Genomic DNA, 24,838 nt, shown 5'->3' on the forward strand with positions numbered 1-24,838 from the left:
AAGTTATCATTGTTTTAAGTAATTAAATTTAAATGGATTACTTGAAAACTCACAGAAAAAATACTCTTTAAATATGGGTTATAAGAATACTATTTCTTTCACTTTTCTCTGTGGTAAAACATAAATTTCAAGTTTTTCATAGCTATTCTCACATAGACAGTAGGAGCAGCAGACCACCCATTTAATTTCAGTTAATAAATGTGAAAACAGAATACCACGAAACACATGGCCAATAAAAACATAAGAATAAAAAATGTAAAAGATACCAGATGATTTGCTGTATATGGTTTGTTAGAGGGAGAGTTTGGTCAATCAGTGGTTTTATTTTGCTTAAACTACTTTGAGTTTTCCCTACATTTGTCCTAGGACTTCTGATGAAAATTAGAAAAACAGAAATAAACTACTGGCATGGTAACTGGTATAGGTATCACGTAATGACCCAGCACACACACACACACACACACACACACACACACACAAAGGAGCAATGCAGAAGGGACTCATAGATTGAGTCTGCATAGATTGAAAGGCCATTTCTCTGAAACAGGATTTTTCTTTTCATCTGCATGGATATCATTTCCATCTCACACTCAGAGGTAAGGCTGTCCAGCGAAGAACACTTTGCTTCTTGGTGCTTTATGCCTGAGCACTGAGGGCTTTATTCTTCCCTTAATGGGCATGCTTCATTCTGCTATTTTAATTAATCAAGAAAAACTTACTTCTAGTTTATAATTTGCACAGCATTACTGACATCAAGTAAAAGACTTTCATTGCTCTAAAAGCGATATTTGTTGTTTGCTTTATGATTTCTTTATTCATGGGATTTTACTTTCATTGCCTCCGTGAATGTTTGATTCTCAATCTGTTTATTTTGATTCTGATCCTTTATATCACTAATAAATCAGTCCTTGTAAGCCAGTGGGTCACTAAATTGCATTTATTTTTTCTCTCTGAATGTATACGTTACAGTATTTTTTACTTTTTCATCATTTATTGCTTGTTTATCCTTGCTTCAAATGTATACTCATATAATTATATTTTTCAAAAGCTGAACTTTTCAGAGCTAAAGAAATGAATCTGTAAAACTATGTAGCACTTGGAAACTTTATAATGAATTAAATATCATAAAGACAATCATCAGATGCAGTATTGGGGGAAAAAAAGTTCTATTCCAAAATATCTTTGCTATTAAATTCATTAATAGGTTTAAATCTGGTGTATGATGTAAGTCATTCTGGTTAGTGATACTCAGGAAGAACAATGATGAGCGTTTAATTTTTATAAATAGAAGTATATTTTCTTTTTAAATTATTTCTTAATAGTTATTTCCCCAATACAATTTTTTTCTACACTACAGCATGGTGACCCAGTTACACATACATGTACACATTCTATTTTCTCACATTATCATGCTCCACCATAAGTGACTATACATAGTTCCCAGTGCTACACAGCAGGATCTCAGTGCTAATCCATTCCAAAGGCAAAAGTTTCTATCTATTAACCCCAAGCTCCCCAACCACCCCACTTCCTCCCTCTCCCCCTTGGCAACCACAAGTCTATTCTGCAAGTCCATGATTTTCTTCTCTGTGGAAAAGTTCATTTGTGCCCTATATTAGATTCCAGATATAAGTGATATCATATGGTATTTGTCTTTCTCTTTCTGACTTACTTCGCTCGGGATGAGAGTCTATAGTTCCATTCATGTTGTTGTAAATGGCATTATTAAGTTCTTTTTTTTATGGCTGAATATTATTCCATTGTGTATATATACCACATCTTCCTAATCCAATCATCTGTCGATGGACATTTGGGTTGTTTCCATGTCTTGGCTACTGTGAATAGAGCTGCAATGAACATGCGGGTGCATGTGTCTTTTTTAAGGAATGTTTTGTCCAGATATATGCCCAAGAGTGGGATTGCTGGGTCATATGGTAGTTCTATGTATACATTTCTAAGGTACCTCCATACTGTTCTCCACAGTGGTTGTACCAGCTTATATTTCCACCAACAGTTCAGGAAGGTTCCCTTTTCTCCACACACCCTCCAGCATTTGTTATTTGTGGACTTCCTAATGATGGCCATTCTGACTGGCGTGAGGTGGTATCTTGTGGTAGTTTTGGTTTTCATTTCTCCAATAATCAGTGATATGGAGCATTTTTCATGTGCTTGTTGGCCATCTGTACATCTTCCTTGGAAAAATATCTATTCAGGTATTTTGCCCATTTTTCAATTGGGTTGTTGGATTTTTACTGTTGAGGATCTCCACTCTCACCACTGATATTCAACATAGTACTGAAAGCCCTAGCCACAGCAACCAGACAAATAAAAGAAATAAAAGGTTCCAAATAGAAGCATATTTTCTAAAAAAAAAAAAAAAAAAAAAAAACTGTACTAAGGTTTATATCTACTTGAGTTACATGAGAATAATGTTTTCTTTATACACTCATATATTATTAAATCTTAATAATTTAGCTTTTGTAAACTGATGCATAAACAATTATAACAATCTATTAATTTAAATGTGTTTGATCACTAGTGACATTAAGAATATTTCTAGCCATTTGTCTTTATCTTCGGTCATTACTTGTTCATATTCTATTTTCATACTTATTAGTTTGTAGAAACTTTATCTTGGCAACACATACCTCTTATTATAAATGTCATAGATATTTTGTTTCAATCATGTGTTTTTAATCCTCTACGTTGTCTTCAAATATACACAGGCTTACATATATTCATATAGTAAATCTGTCAATTTTTTTCTTCACATAGAGATGGTCAGAAATACCCAATAGTAAACAGGAATAATGCAACACTAAGAAGGAAGAAAAAGCAGTAATATAAACAAATAAACACAAGTGTAAATTGTGCTAAGCACTATTAAATAATTTTCCTACCCAAGAGGCTTTTGCTGCAGACAGTGTTTTCAGTTTAATGCTTAACTTATTACTTGTAAATATATTTATTCTAAAGATCTTTAAAAATACACACGATAAATCATTTTTTACTTTTATAATAATAGTTACATTGAAATGTACTTTCATATTTCCTTATGCTAATTTTACTATTTTTAACAAATTATTTTGTTGATGACTCCTATATACTATAACAACATAGAAATCATTAAATAACTATTAAAATTTATTTCTACTTCTATATATATTTTTTTTCTTTTTTAGGGCTGCAGTTGTGGCATGTGGAAATTCCCACGCTAGGGGTCAAATCGGAGCTACAGATGCTAGTCTACGCCACAGCTACAGCAACGCAGGATCTGAGATCAGTCTGCAATCTATACCACAGCTCAAGGCAATGCCGGATCCTTAACCCACTGAGAGAGGCCAGGGATCAAATTTGCGAGGCCAGGGATAAAATCTGTGCCCTCGTGGATACTAGTCGATTTCGTTTCCACTGAGCTACAATGGGAACTTCTCTGTTTTTATACTACGTAAAGGGATCTCATTATTTTATTCATTTCCTCATTATCCTTATACTTTTCCCAATACTTTCAAAGGACAGAATAATAATCTCAGAACTAGTAATAAATAGCATATATACCATCTTTGGCTGGATTATGGGCTGTGGTTTGTCAACAACTGACTTCCAATTCATATACAAGGTCTGCTTGTACCTTCTAAGATCTCCCAATAATCTTTATTAGAGAATTCTTCTAGGCCACTTTTATATATTACATTAATTTCCTATGTCAAAAGAACACTTCAAACTTGTGCATTCTCTTGTAACCTAAAGTTTTTCTGTGTGTACCCATGTACACCAAGTTTAGTTTTCTTTATTTCCCATTTTCTTTAAATATTTAGAAACATCATGCTTTCCTAGTAGCATTGCACACTATATTTTAGAGGGTGGTCCAGAGTTCATATCTCCTGGGAATTCAGAGATTGGGTAGCAAAGGCTAGTTTCCTCTAAGCAATAGATCAAACTACTATCTTTCATCGGATTTGGGAAATGCTTTCTACCCAATCACTCTGTAAAAAATGGAGCTGATAAGCCTTTCTATTTCTAATACATGTCCTACTTTTACCAAAATAGTTTAGTTTATTCACAGTTCCCTTTATTTACAGTGCTCTATTTTTTAATGGAAAAAAATGAATAAATCACAGTTTTTATAACAGTCAAATGCTTAATATTGTGGAATCATCAAAACCATATATAAATTAAAAATTTCACACAATTATTTTAAAAATTAAAACGTTTATAAATATGTCTAATACTAGTAGTAATGTCACTTGTCTAATTTTTCCATACATTTTGCATTAATTTATTTTTTCTATTATTAAATATACTTTTGAAATAATGGGGTTTTACCATGTCAATACATTCCAAATAATTCTAATTTTTATTCTATCTTAATATCTATTACCACTGTCTAGTAAATAGACTTTCTATCAATGTTAGCTCTAATATTTAGATACGTATATTTCTGGAAGCATTTTTGCTTCCTGGAACAAAGTTTCCCAGCACTATCTTCAGTGCAGGTACATCTGCTTGAGTACAGTGCACTCATTCCTGAAAGAACTCACATTTTTAAAAATTACCACTAGCAATCAAAGGTCTTATGAGGAAAATGACATTGGCCAAATCCTATGCAGCTATGTAAACAATGGACTAACAGAAACAGTAACTGGCATCTTGGGAAATAACTTAATCAGACCAGCCAGGAAAACAGTACAGGTTGTCTGGAGGCTGCCTTGGGGAATACTACAATTGCACAAAAACAATAGAGAAGAAATTTTGGCTTGTGGGAGGCACAGAATCAATGGAGAGAGAAGTGGAGCTCTGAGCACAGGGGCAGGTAAAATCTAACTTGAGCCTCAAATTCTTCAAGGGTGTGACTATAGCTCTCCAGAATAAACTGAGCACAGAGACTCATTTTCAGTTTTCCAAAAATAGAGATGAAGGGACTCTTGCCTATGAAATGACCAAGTTTACTACTTTTTGCCGAGGGCTACAATTATCCCACTATTTGGCTCTCTACCTTCATTCAATAAATCAGGCAGGAATCCACACAACTATTTTTTAACTTATACTCATAACTTTCCCTTGATTATTAATTATGTAGGCAAAAAACTGGTTAATTGAAAGTTGTTATTGCATAAGGGAATTTCTGCAGTAGCATGAAATCAGCTGCTCTGAAATAAGAGTATAATTATTTTATAAATTCAGAAATAATGTTGAGGATCAAAATCTGTGAGCTCATATTTAAGTTTTAAAAAATCTGGGAACTCATAAAAATAGTTTGAGAGGAAAAATTTTTAACTACAGTTTTACATCTTGGCAAAGCATATAACTTTTTTTTATTGTTGGGCCTGAGTTTACATTGATACTTCTGATTTTCACTTACATTTCCAAATACTTTAATATTTTATATACAAAACCTAGTTAATTTTCTATACATCAGTGTGCATTTATATCTTTCATGTCTAACCTAAACTAGGATTGTATCTCATTCAGTTTTATAACTCTCAAAGTTTTTATCGAACAAGTCAAAATTTCTTTATGACACAGAAAAAAATAATAAATAATGCTAATAGGCTTCTCTAATGATAGATTACCCTACTTTCCTGGAATAAACCCTGTTTGTTCTAATTCATTTTGATTTAAGTACAACTGCAGGATTTGATTTTATAATATTTTATTTATATTTTGGCATTTGTTCAAAATAAAATTTATCTATAGTGTTCTTTGTGCTGAGTTATGACAGCTTTGTAAGATGATTGGATGCAATTTTTTTATATTTTCTATGTTATAGAACATTTCAAACAAAATTGAAACAAGTCAATTTTGTTAATTTATGCTATTATGGCATCCATTTGCTTAGCTGTTAAAAGGCATTTGTCCAAAGTTGCACATCATATTATTTTACATGATTTTATTACCTTTTACATCTGTGGCTATATGTTACATCTTTTTATCTTTTTAATCATAGACAGGTATTGATATTGAACATAAAACAGACAAATATTACTTTGTCAAATATTTTCATTGTTTTATTAACTTTATATATTTGAATGTAATAAATATTTTATATCAAAAAAGAAAAAATCTAAATAAAAATGTGAAGTACAATTGAATAGCATTTACCTAACACAAACAACAAATAGTGTGTAAAAAAGCAACAAAGCTTAGGTCCTAGACCTAGATATCTGTCACCTTGAGGAACTTAATTAATTTTCTATGTGAGTTACATAATGCTTATCATTACAATTTGGATCTCAGTAATACCACTTGAAAAATGAAAGTGTTCCCCTGGGCAGGTGTGTGGGGTGTGTGTGTGTGTGTGTGTGTGTGTGTGTGTGTGTGTGTGTGTGTCTGCGCGTGTGCACATATGTGAATGCGCTCATATTTTACAAACTATAAACTACTCAGAATAAATGATAATGTAAAATAGAGAATTAGGCTTTTTATCTATTACAGCCATTGATTTTGTCAAATGTATACCAAAACCCTTCAGAGGTGTGACACATTTTTCTCCTTTAAAAGAGGTTTTATACCCAAGTATCCAAATCTCATTAACTCTGTCAATATGACCATGGATACATCCTCAGTGGGAAAACCTTCCTAGAATTTTCCCATTTGATTAACACCTTACATTTTCTCATTTGATTAAATACTTTAAATTGAAAGAAGGACTCCAAGGACACCCCTTTTTTTATTTTGCAAAGAAAAAATATTTAACCCTGTCATGAATGGCAGATACCAATCTCTATTAAACTCTGAAGTTAGAATCTCAAATATAATTCTCTTTGAATGACACTGTACTTATGGAATGTCAAAATCCTTTCTGCAAGTTATAGTTTAATGAAAGTGATGACAATTACATGGGCAACATTATAATGCAATGGTTTGTGAATTTGTTTGGAACTAGAAAGACTTCATTTTGAATCCACCTTTGTTATTTTCTATCTCTGAGATGATGGGAAACATATTTTTTATCAACAACTATGACAGTGGTTATGCGCTCACCACCCAGTCTCCACCCCTAAAGAGAATCTGCCTTGATATATAATCTATCATTGAATGATCTCTTAGTTCATCTATATAATGAGGGGAGTTGTGGCACGGTGGGTTAATGATCCAGTGTTTTCACTGCAGTAGCTTGGTTTGCTGCTGTGAAGTAGATTCAATTCCTGGCCTGGGAACTTCCACATACCATGGGTGCAAAAAAATTCAAGTATAAAATGGGAATAATTTTAACAACATAAACATCCTTAAAGTCTTTTGGAAAATAATAGGTAACAATAAGCATTCAACACCTAATAGGTATCCTTATGCTTTACTCAATTTATTATTAGTATATTGAAAATAATGGGCATGGAAATGATGGTTATTATTCAGTCTGAAATGATAGAAAACATTTTAAAAGTTTTTTTAGCTCATTCAAAAGTAGAGCTAAGCAATACCTATCACACAGATAGAAAAAAAAACTCTGATATTATCTTGAAAATAAACTTGAAAAGTTTAACTAATTGGAGATTATTTCAACTATGTAAGGGTTTATTTTGTAACAAATTCATTCTGATTCTCTATAGGTAGCTGGATAGAAATTATTTCTTAAAATCAGATATTATACCAGTACAGACATCTCTTAAAATTTGTCTTGCTATTTTCTAAGAAAATACTTGAATGTTTTGTGTGTTCTTGGGGTTCCACTCCAGAATTCATTTACGTATTTCACAATACGTACGTATTTCCTAAGTGTCAGCAAATCTGGAACTTGAATTGATAAAAAAATGTTTATTCTTGTACAGAGATATCAACCTGTCTCACCTCCAAGAGTAACTGCCTCATTTTAAGTAAAATTGGTAAGGCTTTTCCATTTTCATAATAGGTGTTGAAATTGTCACCTGAGTTAATAGACACAAACTATTGCCTTTGGAATGGATTAGCAATGAGATCCTGCTGTGAAGCATTGGAAACTATGTCTAGTCATTTATGATGGAGCGTGATAATGTGAGAAAATGGAATGTGTACATGTATGTGTAACTGGGTCACCATGCTATATACAGTAGGAAAAAAAATTGTATTAGGCAAAATTGTCACCTGAAAAAACTTAAAAAGCAATACAAGACCAGTGCTGTCAAGCTCTTGGGTGTGTTTAAGCTTGAACTGACTGATAATACAGCTCTTTTTCCAAGTCTATGGAACTTAAAAACAGATAAATGATGCTTTAAAACATTCTGATGACTTTCCATTATAATCCTATATTTGATTAGCTTTTACCATATTTGACATGGTATATCTCTAATTATTATGTCACAAATGTAGTAATTTATAATGTTATGAGATATCACAAAAATCAAAGTCAGACATGAAAATAACAAAATCTTTTGAAAGACAATATACCTACAGTATTGTAGAGAAAGTTATTAATTTTTCATTTATTTAAAATTTTTATTTGAATATTTCTCTGATAAAAGTTTTAATATACTAAATAAATATTTTACTGGTTAAATTCTGTGGTTACTCAAAGTAACCATAATTAATAAAATTTTTATGAATTTTATATTTGAAGACAAACATACCACTAATTTTTTGCATAATTAAGCATAAATATACTCTCTTTTACTGAAATGCAATTCTATCAGAAAAGTTCTTCCTACAAATACATTTTTGGATAAATATTTCCCTCTCTATGCTCAAATATGTTGTTTTAATTCATGTTAATCTAATTTTTATATTTGATTTGAATATCATAATTGTTTCTGATTTTAAAAGAGTGAATGCAATTCTTTTTCAAACATATATATTCCTTTTTTTACCAAACTTGGTGGAGAAATATCTTTGTTTTCTCTACATTAAATTTTTCTTCTTCTATGCATTTCTGTATCCAGTGTATTAAAATTAAGATTGCTGTCTCAATTTCCACTAAAATTAATAACCTATTAATTGTTAAAATAAGTTGAAAAAGGTTTAATCTGAAGGTATAGCTGAGTGGTTACTATTTGCCATTCAGTAAAGTAGTCAACATGTGAGGAGGTGTAGTAACTATGTTTTATTTATTATTGTTTAAATTTTTATTTATTTTATTCTTTTAATTATTTCCCAAATACATTTTTTTTTCTACTGTACAGCATGGTGACCCAGTTACACACACATGTACACATTCTATTTTCTCACATTATCATGCTCCATCATAAGTGACTAGACATAGTTCCCAGTGCTACACAGCAGGATCTCATTGCTTATCCATTCCTAAGGCAATAGTTGACATCCATTAACTCCAAGCTCCCAGTCCACCTCACTCCCTCCCCCTCCCCCTTGGCAACCGCAAGTCGATTCTGCAAGTCCATGATTTTCTTTTCTAGAAAGGTTCATTTGTGCCCTATATTAGATTCCAGATATAAGTGATATCATATGGTATTTGTCTTTCTCTTTCTGACTTACCTCACTCAGGATGAGAGTCTATAGTTCCATGCATGTTGCTGTAAATGGCATTATTATGTTCTTTTTTTTTTTGGCTGAGTATTATTCCATTGTGTATATATACCACATCTTCCTAATCCAATCATCTGTCGATGGACATTTGGGTTGTTTCCATGTCTTGGCTATTGTGAATAGAGCTGCAATGAACATGCGGGTGCATGTGTCTTTTTAAGGAATGTTTTGTCCAGATATATGCCCAAGAGTGGGATTTCTGGGTCATATGGTAGTTCTATGTATAGATTTCTATGTTATATGTGACTATGTGTGTATAGTACTTGTATGAGCTTCCAGTTATGAGGTGTGTGTGTGTGTGTGTGTGTGTGTGTGTGTGTGTGTGTGTGTGTCTAAGAGTGGAGAGGGAAGAAGGGACATTAAACACAATTTGGTAATTTTTGACATTTCTTTTCTTTTTCAGGGCTGCCCCTGTGGCATATGGAAGTTCCCAGGCTGGGGGTTGAACTAGAGCTTCAGTAGCCAGCCTACGCCACAGCCACAGAAACACCAGATTCAAGCCACATCTGTGAACTACACCGAACCTCAAGGTAATGCCGGATCCTTAACCCACTTAGTGGGGCCAGGGATCAAATCCGCATCCTCATGGATATTAGTCAGGTTCATTACCACTGAGGCACAATGGGAACTCCAGACATTAAGTATCTTTTCAGATAGTCAAGCGAATATGTACACTTGGACGTAGTTTAGGTGGAAGCTATTTTTTGAAATTCAAACTCATGTCTGTGGTAGCTGAAACCATAAGGGCTGGCGATAAAAAGGGTAAGCCTAAAACGTGAGAAAACAATAATGTTTGGGGAACCTAAAAACTTGAGCATTGGGTAAGAAATAGATGCATGCAAAGCATACTGGAAAGCAGTCATCCAAGAAGAAAATCAGAAAATAGTAAGTAGTGTCTTAGAAATAAATGGACTGGGAGTCTGGGGTTAATAGATGCAAACTATTGCATTTAGAATGGATAAAAAATGAGACCATCTGAATAGCACTTGTGATGGAGTATGATGGTGGATAATGTGATTAAAAGAATATATATATGTGACTGGGTCACTTGCTGTACATTAGAAAATTGACAGAACACTGTAAACCAACTATAATGGAACAAATACAAATCATTTAAAAAAGAAACAAATGGAAAATAAAGCTTTAAGAATGAAGTGGTGCTCCAGTTGAATGATCTTTCACAACATTTTGATGGTTGAAAAGGAGTGTCCCCCCTTTGCTATCATCTTCCTTAGCCACCTCTGATGAAGGAATTGAAGAGAATGATCTTCTTGGGAATTATGTTTCATAAATACAGAAGTTTTGGCTCTAGAAGTGTAACATTTAAGTCACTATTGCTTTATTTCATCAGGTGGCTCAAGTCTACTGAAAATACAACTCTTTCAAAACCTTTGTGAGTTTATTTGCAATTGATTGTAATCAGTACTTTGCAAACAAACTCACACCTATAATTCTGCCTGAAACATCTAGTATTACAGATTTAATTATGATTGTTTGAGATGTACTAGGCTTCTGTATGACTGTGCCTGTGAAGATGTTCAACACGGACTTCAGATGATTTTTCCAATTTCTTTCATTTCTGACTTAAAAGAGTTTAAGTTTTAACTTTGCTATATTGCCAACAATTCTCTACCCAATCAATGATGAGACCTGTTTGGCACTCCTCCATAAATTGTCCAATCTTCTTTAACTGATTTTACTTACCTCTTACCTGTGCTCAAATCACTTATTTTACTATTACTTTTCCTAAAAAGCTTCATTCACACTTTCAATAATCTATAACTTGCTGCCCACCATGACAAAGTGTGAATGAAGCTTTTTTGTGATATATATATATATATCACAATTTTTTGTGTGATATATATCACAATTTGAGAATCTCTCATCTGTATTTTAGTAGAAATTTTACACTGAGTAGACACAGAGAAACATTTACATTAAAATTTAAAATATATATATAAAGTTAAACTTAGACTACTTGGTGAGTTAAGTAAAGCTTAATTTTTGTTCCAGATGAATCTATAAGTTTAGATCAACTGATTGATTTTCTGCAGTTAGGAAGCTAATTCGAGTATAATAATTTTATGTATAAGAATTTAGAAAAAATATTTGGACAAAATTGTGGTTTCTATACTCTTTATGATTACACATAACTGCTATTTCTTATTTACACTTTGGAATAAACATTGATATATTTCTATATTACATTCTACTCATCACCTAGGATATCCTTAACTAAGAGCATTAACTGAAGAATTTTGGTTAAAATATCTTTGTATCCTTCAAGTTCATTATACTTGTAACCAAACCAATCAATCCTAATGATATTTCCTAAATAATTTCCCTGCAAAAATATTTCAACATATGTCAGATTTAAAAACCTATACTGCTATCACTTTCACATTTAAAAAACTCCTTTTTTAAAAATATTGATATGTAAAACTGAATCATTTAAAATGTCTAGGTCATAAAGATATAGAGATATAAGGATAGATAGACATGAATAGATAAATAGATTCCTTATGGTGTTATACATAACTGAATTTCGGATTAGGGACTATACTGATAGATACACTAAGAGCAGGCGTTATTTCTACGAACATCTTAAAAGAAAAAAATATTTATATGTTATGTTTAACATTTGATACATGAAATGTTAACAATTTTAAAAGTAAATTAAGTATTTTACTGTAACGTTATCAGTTATTCTTTATAAATTATGGGCTATTTCTTTTCTTTTTTTTTTTTTTTTTGTCTTTTTCTCTTTTGAGGGCTGCACCCGCAGCACATGGAGATTCCCAGGCTAGGGGTCTAATCAGAGCTGAAGCCACTGGCCTGCCACAGCCACAGCAACACCAGATCCCAGCGGTGTCTGCAACCTACACTACAGCTCCATGGCAACGCCAGATCTTAACCCATTAAGTGAGGCCAGGAATCGAAACCGCAACCTCATGGTTCCTAGCAGGATTCATTTCCACTGAGCCATGACAGGAACTCCAATTATGGGCCTTTTCTAGATAAATCATTAAAAAGGAAAATTGTATTTGTTTAAATGCCTATAATATTTAAATATCTTCTTCTCTTCAAAATTCCTTATATTTGTATGCCATACAAAGTATACTTAGTATTTTTCCATCCTGAAATAAAATTTTGCTGCTTTATTTTTTTATTTTTTATTTTTTTGCTTTTTAGAGCCACACCCATGGCATATGGAGGTTCCTAGGCTAGGGGTCAAATTGGAGCTATAGCTGCTGTCCTATTCCACAGCCACATCAATGTCAGATCCAAGCAGTATCTGCGAACTACACCAAAGCTCACTCATGGCCCACTGAGCTAGGCCAGGGATCGAACCCACATCCTCATGTATACTAGCTTGATTTGTTTCTGCTGTGCCATAATGGGCTCTCCAATTTTTGCAGCTTTAAACTGTGACAGTTATGATTATAGTAGATTAGTACTGATTTCTTGGATGGATGTTTTTTACTCTCTGATTCCCATGTAAAATAGCATAGTATATGATCATGCTATAGATTGCAGCATTTCCGAGATGGAAAGAAGTGAAAGTGATCAGAATGTTGTTAATGGTATTACACTGCGAGTATGTACAAACAAGGAGGCAAAACAACTGCCTCAGTATGTACGGATCCGGGGATTGAAACTAGTGTTACCAACTGATTTGGATTCATGACAGGAAATGTTTCCTGCAATATAATTTTGGTAAAATTGCATCATGTTAGAGTGAGACTAGATGATTTTTTTAAGAGCAATTTATTTAAAAGCAATATGCATTCTTTTTCAAATGAATATCTTTTTGCAAGTTGAAGATTAAATAGTTTTTGTACTATAAATAAATACTTATTGTAGGGAGGGAGTAAATTAAAGCTATATATAAATATTGATTGTTTGTTTTGTGTATTTTTTCAGAGAGTCACTGAGAAAATTGATTTTGTTATTTAGTACATTCACCAAGCAAAATCATCTATTTAGTCTTAAAGACATCTATTAGGAAAATTTTCATCCAACAAATATATTAGTTTTGACAATAAATTTTATTATTTTTATCATTTTATTTTGTTATTTTTAATTTTATTGAAGTATAGTTGAATTGATGGTAGATTTTATATTTAATAATTTAAAATTTTTAAAACTCTCAACAAAACCTATTAGCAAGCCTAATTCATCTGTACATTGAAAGGATCATATACCATGACTAAATGAGACTTATCCTTGGGATGCCAGGTTGGTTTGATATATAGTAACCAATAAATGTGACATACCATATTAATAAAATTAATGATAAAAATTATATGATTATTTTAATAGATGCAGAAAAAGCATGTGACAAAATACAACATTTTTTGTAATAAAAATTCTCAACGAATGTGGTATACAAAGAACAAAACTCAACATAATAAAGTCCATATACACAACTATCATTATACCCTATAGTGAAAGACTGAAAACATTTCCTCTAAGATCAAGAAGAAGATAAGGGTGCCTACTTTCACCACTCATTCATAGTAATGGAAGTCCCAACTAGAGAGATACAGCAAGGAAAACACAAAAGGCATCTAAAACTGAGTTACTTCATTTAGTATGAGAATCTCTGCTTTAATTCATGTTGTTGCAGATGATATTATTTTGTTCTTTTATACCGCTGTGTAATATTCAATTTTATATATGTACCACATCTTAGTCCATTCATCTGTCAAAGGGCATTTAGGTTGTTTCCATGTCTTGGCTATTGTGAATAGTCAATGACTATTCATTGACTGCAGTGAACATGAGATATATGTATCTTCTTGAATGAAATTTTTTTTTTTGTCTGAGATATGTCCAGGAATAGGATTGCTGGATCATTTGGTAGTTCTATATTGAGTTTTCTGAGAAATCGTCATACTGTTTTCCACAGTGGTTGTGCCAGTTTACATTCCCACCAACAGTGAAAGAGAGTTCCCTTTTCTCCACACCTCTCCAGCATTTGTTATTTGTACACTTGTTAATGACGGCCATTTTGACTGGTGTGAGGTGATACTTCATTGTAGTTTTGATTTGCATTTTTCTAATAATTAGTGATGTTAAACATTTTTTTTTCATGTGCCTACTGACCAGTAGGGGTTAATTTCCAAAATAAAAAGATCTCATACAACTCAATGGAAAAAAATGTGATTAAAAAAGGACAGAGGAAATGAACAGACATTTTTCCAAAAAAGACATCCAAATAATCAATAAGTACAGGAAAAGATGCTCAATATTTCTAATTATCAGGGAAATACAAATTAAAACCATAATGAGATAATACTTCAAACCTGTTAGAATGCTTATCATCAAAGGAAGCAGAAATAAGTGTTGACAAAAATGTGAAGAAAAGGGAATGCCTGTGCACCACTTTTAGGGATATAAATTGATTCAGCCACTATGAAAAACAGTGAGTTAAATCAGAATCTCTAAAAGATATCTTCACCCCCATGTTCAATACAGCATTTTTCACAACAGTCAAGATATGGACACAGCCTAAGTGGATGAATGTATAATGAAGATGTGGAGGATAGATAGATAGATAGATAGATAGATAGATATTATTTAGCTATGAGAAAGAAGGAAATTGTGCAATTTATGACAATATGTATAGACTTTGAGGGCATTAAAAGAGCTAAGACAGAGGAAGACAAATACAAATGGAATCTTTAAAAATCTGAACCTATAAAAACAGATAATAGGAGTTCCCCTTGTGGCGTGGCAGAAACAAATCCGGTACAATGAGGTTGTGGGTTAAGGATCCTGCATTGCCGTAAGCTGTGATGTAGGCCAGCAGCTGTATCCGATTCGACTCCTAGCCTGGGAACCTCCATAGGCCACAGTTATGGCCCTAAAAAAGCAAAAAAACAAAAACAAAAAAAAACAGACACTAGACTGGTAGTTACCAGGAGCTGGGGTTGGAGGAATTGGGGAAATGTTTAAGGGCAAAAGCTTGTAAGTAATAGATAAATAATTTCTGGATGTCTAATGCACAGCATAATGATTATAGTTGAAAATATTGTACTATAATCTTCACATTTAAGATACTGTATCTTAATCATTATCACCACAAAAAAATAATTACATGTTATGAAAAAGTGTTAGCTAATGTTCTAGTGGTAACTGAAGTACATAAATGTATTAAATCAACATTTTGCATGCCTAAACTACAAATGTTATATGCTGGTTATATATCAATAATTTTAAAATTTGGGAAAAAATCACTTTGATAGTACTTTGCTAATTGCCAGTGTAGTAGGTAGCTTCTGAAACAGTTTCCTATGAGCTCATCCCTTGGTTTTCACTCTGTTGTGCAACTTCTTTGTCTGAGTATGGGCTGACTCAGTTGCTTGCTTCAAAGTGTGGAGTATGGCAAAAGTGATAGGATGTCACTTCTCAGACTGAATTACAGAGATTAAGACCTCTCCCTTGCTCTATTTGATGAAATTAGCCACTTTGTGAAATACTCTTTAGAAAGATTTAATGTTACCTTTCAATCCAGAGCAAGCAAGGACTCTGGGAGGTACTGGACACTGCCAACAACTAAATGGATGAGTATGAAAGCAAACTCACCCTCAGCTACTACTTGAGATGACTGCAGCTTTGTGAGATATCTAAGGCATCAGAGGACTCAACTCAGCCGTGTCTGGATTCCTCACCTACAAACAATGTGAAAAAAATGAATATTTATCCCTTCAAATATCTATGTTTTGAGTACTGTATAACACAGTGACTGATAATTCACACAGCTAGTAAATATGAAAGATTTCATGCCATAAGGTGCAAAAACTTCATATATGCTGTAAAAAATATTGTCTCACGTGATCTAGGAAATGAAATAAATAAATGGATTGATTATTCATAAAATGAACTTTTAAAAAAGTTATAAACAAAGGTCAATCTGGAACACAAAATTATGAGTAAAACAAATAAATTACAAAAATTGCATTTATAGATGATTTTAAACTTGTACATTAACATAGCAAAATATTACATATTATATATAATTACATTAATATATGGTTAAAATATTAATCCATGGTACAGATACTGAGGTCAGGATACTGCCTCAATGCAGGATCATTGAGGTCAAAGGAACCACCATATCATTTATAATGCTTTACAATTTTCAAATAATATGTCAGATGCAAATGTAGAAAAATGCTCTTAACTTTTATTAAATTTTGGTAGAATGTGCAGAGATACTTCTTATACCATGTTCTGCTTTTTCTTGTTTGAAATATTTCATTATTTTTGAAAAATAATAATAAGGATAAATGAAAACATTGTAAACATGAAACATTAATATGAAATTGATAAAAGTGTCAGTAATATAAAATATGATGGAGATAAAAGACCTGCATTTGGTTCAAACAAGTAAAAGAAGAGTAAATTAGATACAGATCTTGTTTATTGTAGTACGCCAATGACAATATAGAATCAATAACCATAATACATCAAATAATTTCCAAGACATTAAGCAAACAAATCATTTATACAGAATAAAACAACAAATCATTTATAAATCTATTGCACACAATGCATCTCTAAACTATGCCTCAGAGACATCTAGTAAATAGTATAAAGTAGTGTAAATCTATCACATTTTATTATTGTTTGGGGAAAAGAACTTTAAAATGACATAATCCACTAAAAATGGAAAATACATTATTCAACTATGTAAATCTGACACCTAGAAATATTAATAGTATTATGATAATTAGGGAGTAACATAATTATTCATATTTTAGTCACTTGATATACAGTATATTATATCAAAGATGGGCAGTGTTGCAGCTTTTTTTAATGACTCAATTTGTTGTGCCACAGAGATAAAATTTCCAGGCAATTTTTTTAACTGATATGTTACCTTTGACTTATAATTTACTAAATGAGATACACAGTACCAAAATAGTCCTTTGATTTGAGTATATTTTACCACTGTTACACAAACATTTGCTACTATTAAAATAATGTCTACTTTGTATATGTTTTATTTTCATAATCATTTGTTTAATAAACAGGACCAAAAAAACCTGACTTCAAGATATTATTTGTGCCTGTTTACAAACAAGACATGATTTTTTCATAACAAAGGGGAAAATGAGTAGTTAATAAGACTATAGTAATTCCCAAATCCTTCATAGCTCCCTAGCACATTTCTGAACATTTACTTTCATACTTTAGTATAAACATTTTAACTATTAAAATGGAATTAAGCCTGTGGCAAATAGAATGTGAATTTCTTCATGAATAATTTATGCTTTAGTATTTAAATATGATTTTGATAATATGTACAGAAAGAAAAAATATACATATGACAGGGAAAATCAAAACCAGATGAGGATGAGAAAGGACAGAAAGAAATTGGAACTCTAAAATTAGCATTATTTACAGACTTTGTTTATACAGTATCAGTGGCTCAATTTCCTTACCACTTCTTCTATCCATGTGTCTTTCTACATCAAGTTCTCAATGCTCTCCCACTGTGGGTATTTAGTTCTCTGTCCCTTGGCTTAGTTTGTGACTTGCTCAAGTCAATATGATCTGACACCAGAAGTGTCTTGAAAAGCATTTGCAGATTTCCCATTGTTGCTCAACAGTAATGAATCTGTGAGCTGTGGTGTAGGTCACAGATGAGGCTCAGAGCCTGCTCTGCTGTGGCTGTGGTGTAGGCTGGCAGCTATAGCTCAGATTCAACCCCTATCTTGGGAACTTCCATGTTCCATGGGTGCAGCCCTAAAATGACCAAAAAAAAAAAAAAAAAAAAAGAAAAAGAAAAGATCAGATTCACTAGCTCTTGAGCTTCTGAGGTCTCCATGATAACAACATGATAAAGATATGGGCTAGTCCGATGCTCCTGAAAAGAGGAAAAATGACAACAAAGCAGAGAAGTATCAGCTGAGGTGCCCCAGGCAAGCCCAGCTGAGAACAGAGCCCTTACCAAATTACAAGCCAGCCAACCATTGATGACTGAGCAAGCCCAAAATAACATGGGCCCAAACTAGATTAGCCAAACTATGGCAAGCCATGGGCAACTCAGCTTATAATAAATCATGGTTGATTTTAGTCCTCCAAAACAGGACTTTGGAGTGTTTTAACACAGTGATAAATAAATGTTTTTTACACATGTGGGACAATTATTTTACAGAGCAATTTATGAAATAGAATTCATATAATCTGTAAGTTCCATATTGTGCTGTTACAGAAATGTATGCTACATAATTCACCATAATTTTTTCTTCCTTCAGCAGATAAAATTTTGTTCTAAATAGAAAATAACAACATATACAATTATGCTAATGTATGAAAGAGGTTCTCCCAAGTCATATCACAACAGACATCAAAAACCCTAATGAAACTGAATCTGGAGTTCTCATCATGGCGCAGTGGTTAATGAATCTGACTAGGAACCATGAGGTTGCAGGTTGGATCCCTGACTTTGCTCAGTGGGTTACGGATACAGGTTGCGGTGAGCTGTGGTGTAGGTTTCAGACACCGCTCGGATCCCGCGTTGCTGTGGCTCTGGCGTAGGCCTGTGGCTACAGCTCCGATTAGACCCCTAGCCTGGGAATCTCCATATGCCGCAGAAGTGGCCCTAGAAAAGGCAAAAAGACAAAAAACAACAACAACAAAAAACCCTAATGAAACTGAATCATCATGTTGTAAATCTGACACTAACATGATATTATATGGCAATTATACCTCAATAAAAAATAAAGAACAATTTTAAAAACTCAAGCATAGATGATTAGAACCTAGAGAACACACAAAGTATGAGGAAGGAATCCAAAAAATAATTCTACCCCTTTGCTTTATTAATTAACTTTAATACTCATCTTATTTAAAAACTTAGAGAAGTATATTGATACAGGTTTGAATAATATCAATCATAATGTCTCATAAGGTGATGGCAATTTCTTAATTATACTTTTGCTGTTGTTCAGATGGAAAGGTTATTTTTACCTTCATTATATTAAGATATAATTTGAAAAAGAATACTTTGAAAATTCACATATAAAAAGACAAACTAAACATTGTTCTACTGTTATATATATATTATTGGTGTCATCAAGCAGTTTTTAATAGTTTATCTTTTATTAATTCAAGGTTATTCTTGGAATAAATGTACAAATATAATTTTAAAACGTGTTTTTATGCAAATGAATTATGCATTTTATCATATATCTTAGAATTAGGCAAATTCAATAAATCACACCTGAAAGTTTAGGTAAATATCTGCTCATTTATTTGCTCATCAAATAGAAAAAACAGGCAATGAGTTTTAAGTAAATGAGAGAAGTTGAAGGAGTAGTATAGCTCTAATAACTTATACTTAGTCTTAAGAAAAAATACAGTTAGAAATTATGCACATTTTAAATATGTGCAAAACACACACTGAAAGCTTTGAAATATCCAACCTATAATCCCATGGATACAATTGAAAAAAGACTCTGGAAACTGGAAAATGTATTTGCTCGTTGAATATATGTAGGGGTACTAAGAAAAGTAAGAGAACTAGAACACTAAACTTTTATGCAATATTTCCCAAAGGAGGGCCAGTAAAGTTTTCTCTTGGACCTGGACCTTCTACCAAAAGTCAGATGTATGTCTTCTCTCTTTTACTGATAACTCTACCTTGTTATCTAATAGGTAGTGAAAACAACATAAACACTATTCTTCTCTGGTCATCCTGTCTAAATTGTACAAGACTAGGTTATAATTATATTGTAACAGACCATTCCAAACTTAGTGGCATAAAACCTCCACTTATTAAGCTCATAGATTCTGTGGATTGGGAATATGGACAGGACTAATCTAGATGGGTTTATCCACATCTTGAAGGCTGTGGAATGAAATCACCTGCAAGTATCTTTATTCACATATGTGCCTTTCATTTGGGATCTCAGATGGGATTGTCAATCAGAGGACCTGCAGGTCATTTCCCCATATGCTCTGGACTTGCTCACAGCATAGCGATAGCAGGAAAATCAGACTTTTTATATGGAGACACAAAGCTCCAAAAGCTAGTGTCCTGATGGACAAAGTGAAATCTCTATTGCGGCTTTGACTACGAAACAACATAATCTCATTTCTACTGTATTATTTTGGTTAAACTTGTTTCAGACTCACCAAGATGCATGAGGTGACTTAGATACCATCTTTCAAAGGTGTAACATCACATTGCAAAAGAACATGTATCATGGGTGATATAGTTGTAGCTATATTTGAAAAATACTACCTGCCACAACATATAGTCTTCCTGCTTGATTTTCTCATCTCTTATCACTAATATTCAATATATCTTACCTTTTACTTATTACATATCTTGCTATTGGAAAACAAGTTTTTGCCTTTTTCTCTCATTGCTTTTCACAACACATGGAAGAGCACTTGAAACAAGCAATTGTTTAATAAAAACTTGTTTGATGAAAGAATTAATGAGTGCTTTTAAATTATTTTTGAGGAGAAAAATGCAAAATAAACTTAATATGAATAAAACATGTATATAGAGACAGAATAAATGAACAATTTATATATACATATATATATATATTTTTAAGGCTACACATATTACTATATGCTCAACTTTACTTGTACATGTTAAAGTTGATTGATCACAGAATTCCTAGTCTTATTTCTAAAAAATTTTACCATGTCTTTTTATACACCATATTCGTATAGATTGTATGATTTACAATATTTATTTCTTCTAAAAATCAATGAAATTATGATTTTAAATGCTGTGAAAATTTTATCTATATTTGCTATGAGAAGCTACATTATCCCAAGAAAAATTTTAGACCATTGAGATATATTTTATGGACAGGTTAGATGCACTAATGAGCATAATGAGCATGCAAATTTCATGCAAAATTGAGGGAAAGTATTAGTGTTTTGTTAAGTATATGTAATGAGTCAATTATAAAAACATTTACAACCATGTTCCTAAATATGTATTCTGGAGCTAACGATAGAGATGAGAATTTATAAAATTTAGGGGTGAAAAACTAGAGAAAGAGGAAAGGTGATGGATATAAGAAATTAAAGTGGACATTTATTTCCAGATGATGGTGACCACTTAGATAAGGGAAAAAAAAGTACCTGCTTTCTGAACAATGTAAGGAAAAGAGGAGTAGCTAGAACAGAGGTCTTAGTTTGGGTTGATTTTAAAATAGAAGAAATGGTGTGGATAGTTGAAGTAGAATGAAAATACTTATTCAAAAAGTATAATGGGTACGATATGAGAAATATATATATATATATGAATATTAGTATGTAAGATCCCTTTTCATAATTCCCAAAGTAAAATATATTTATAGATTAATTCACTCAGCATATACATGAATATTGTATGCTCTCACAAATATAATATTAAAATTTTCCATGTTATACATTTTTCTCAACTTCAACTAGCTGGTTATGTAAACTCAATTCTAGGATGAGGAGAAAGTTAGGTATACTCTCCTGGTCCAAGCCATTTTCTCCATTCTGCCTTTAACAACAATAAAGTATGAACTGTGCTCTTATTCTCAGTTGGCCATGCTGCCCAGTTTTCACTGGACCAGAAAGAGATAGATAAGTAGTATCCTAAACTCGCTCTCTCTCTGTGTCTCTCTCTTTCTCTGTTTCTCTCTTTTCTTCTTCTTTCCCAGACTTATATGTACATGTATAATTAAATGAATGTACAAATTTTGAGTAACTTCTTAAACTGTAACACTTCATAGATATTTTCCCTTGGTATGTATACAAAATCAAAGTCGTAAGTTAATATTTTTCATAACATTTTCTATTTCTCTTTTTGAATTTAATACCATTTAAATTAAGTAAAAATTTGGGGGATTATTTATGTTGCTAATGATGTTAGAATAGGTCAATTTTATCACTGCTATGATTGTCATTTCATAGCAGTCTCTCATACACACTTAAACTCAATAAATACATTTTGAATGAGTAAAGTTACTTACACTCATTAAGAATCATACACCTCGAATTTAAACTGCTGATGATAACATCTACACAATATATAAAGCATAAAAGCATCAAATCTTTTTTTACCCTGTTCACTTTTACGTGTTAATTTTTATTTTCTTAGAACTGATTTTTCTCTCAGTGCAAACTACTAAAATCCCACTGCTTTACTCAGATTTGAAGCTGCAAATCCCCTTAACTGTTGACAAGTAAGTTTCAGGAAGGTGCCCTTTTCCCTGCACTTGAAAAAGGCAAACAATCATCCGTATTACGGAATTGTTGGTGATAGTTTTGGCATATTAGTTTTACATTCTAATAGAAATAAAATTTAAATAGCTATTTAATATTTGTGGCCCTTTAAATGATACTTAATTTTCCATATTATGATAGCCATAAATGTTTGTAAATTTCATTTGCCAAGCCAGAAGTTCATTGCCTTTGTCATTTTCCTCTTCTCCCACATGCAGCACACTTGGAATATAAGCAACAACAATAAAAACAATTACACTGACTTACCTACTAGACATATTTGATTTCTTAATTTAAAAGGTCTGAAATTTGATCACTCATTTAAACTGACACTATCTTCTAGGTTTGGTGTGAGAATTGGATATAAATCACCAAACAACCAGCAGAGTGACAAACTATAAATTAAATGCTCAATTAAATCCGGTGATGCTACATAATGAGAAGTACTTCATTAGACGGATGGGTCATTAGCATCTGGGGACAACTGTTAAGTCTGATTTTGCTTGTGTGTGTATGGATAGTAAAACACATAATGTCACAGTGAAATGACAAACCTAACATGGGATTCTTCCATGAATAATTTCCCTCCAGATTATAGAGGAAATTAATGTTGAATTTTCAAATAATTACTTTAATTAAAAATGTAATAGAAAAACAATGAAAGGAAGTCTTCGAGATATAAAAGAAAAAAAATAACTAATCATTTGATAAATTTTCAGAGTAAACAATCTCCCGAATACAAATTGGACCATATTCCCAGTTTGTTTTCAGTACAAAGTCAAAGTGTCATATTATATTAGGTGAATAATAAGACTGCACAGCTCATTAAAGTATAAATTCACTTTTTTGCATCTCTTGTGGTGCAATGTGTTTGCATTTTTGCCCTGAGGACAGATACTAACATGAACATTTATCTGTAATTAAAGATTCACAGACCATTAACGGTATAGCAATTTCCATGCAGTTAAGGCAGGGAAATAAGATGTTTTAAAATTATTTCCTATCCCATGTGAAAGTTAGTCTCCCTTTTTTCAGTTCAGTTTTTTGTTTGTTTGTTTTGGGTTTTGTTTTCCACTGAAGGAACCCATTCCTAAATTGGCTTTCTCCAAAGTTAGAGTAGTAGTGTCCAGTAATGCACATCATTCTCTCCCTCTCTGTCTTTTTTTTTTTCCTCATTAAATGTTTAAACATTTTCTGTGATGCTGTCCTCTGTGAGTGCTAACTCTTAATTTGTCTATATTCTAAATGGTATCTGCTGGAATACAAAAAGGTGAAGATAAGGAAGCTTAACAGATACAAGGCTGCATAGCTAATAATCCAAACAGGGGATAGGGGAACTCTATTGATATGAACCTGAGTAGCTGCAAAATATTTTCCAAGTAATAAAATATTGCAATGTGCCTGGGCAATACCTTACTAGGAAATTAAAATGCCAGAAAGTGGCAGCCCCCCCAAAAGTGTTTTAAGTCAAATATCTTTGTAAAGTTATCTGTTCTACATTCAATAATTTAATAAAAGTGTAGAACACATAATTCTGGATAAATTTTATCTAGTCTGCCTTCATTTGTTTAAGAAATATGCATTGAGCATTGTATTAAATGGTAAGCATGGAAAATAGTACAATGGGCAGGAGCAGAGACTATGAAGACGAATTGCATGGATTCAACTTCTTTGTCATTTTGTAGCTATTCTGATCTTGAATAAGGTCTTAGTTAAGCTCTTTCTCTTCCTGATTCCCTACCAAAAAATGGAACATGACAACAACTACCTGGACTCATCACTCATATTTTCTCTTTGTTCATAGATACAGGATCCAAATACACTCCCCACCTCATGTACATTTACATCAATCCAAGTGAATCCGTCCCAGTCAGGGAATTGAGAACAGACATGACTGCATTCTAGCCCGCCCCATAAAATTTACTTGTGCATAATTTTGTTCTTCTTCCCCATCAAAATGTAAAGAAAGAAAGAAAGAAAGAGAGAAAGAAAGAAAGAAAGAAAGAAAGAAAGAAAGAAAGAAAGAAAGAAAGAAAGAAAGAAAGAAAGAAAGAAAGAAAGAAAGAAAGAAAGAAAACTAACTCTGATGAAGTACATGGCCAAAACCACAGAATGGAAGTCGGCAATGTCCCTGAATGACTGC

The 24,838-nt window shown here is 32.4% G+C and overlaps 1 protein-coding gene across 5 annotated transcripts in view; it reads right to left on the bottom strand.

Annotated features, from left to right (window-relative positions):
• The window catches only part of LOC146395468 (uncharacterized), a 586,337-nt gene that overhangs the window by 360,659 nt on the left and 200,840 nt on the right, over nt 1–24,838 (bottom strand). For 2 of the 5 annotated variants that reach the window (XM_085001992.1, XM_085001995.1), the window contains one exon: nt 16,048–16,133. The exons of the other annotated variants lie outside the window; for them this stretch is intronic. In XM_085001992.1, the coding sequence (XP_084858118.1) occupies nt 16,089–16,133 (45 nt within the window). In that variant the 3' untranslated portion in view covers nt 16,048–16,088. Of the gene's footprint in view, nt 1–16,047; nt 16,134–24,838 lie in introns of those variants that run through there. 5 annotated transcript variants of the gene reach the window in all.

This window comes from Sus scrofa, chromosome 16 (assembly GCF_054392235.1).
Source record: "Sus scrofa isolate SSC_HxYL_T2T_F1_AM1 chromosome 16, Sscrofa_HxYL_maternal_Yorkshire_Landrace_v2.0, whole genome shotgun sequence".
Taxonomy (NCBI): Eukaryota; Metazoa; Chordata; class Mammalia; order Artiodactyla; family Suidae; genus Sus; species Sus scrofa.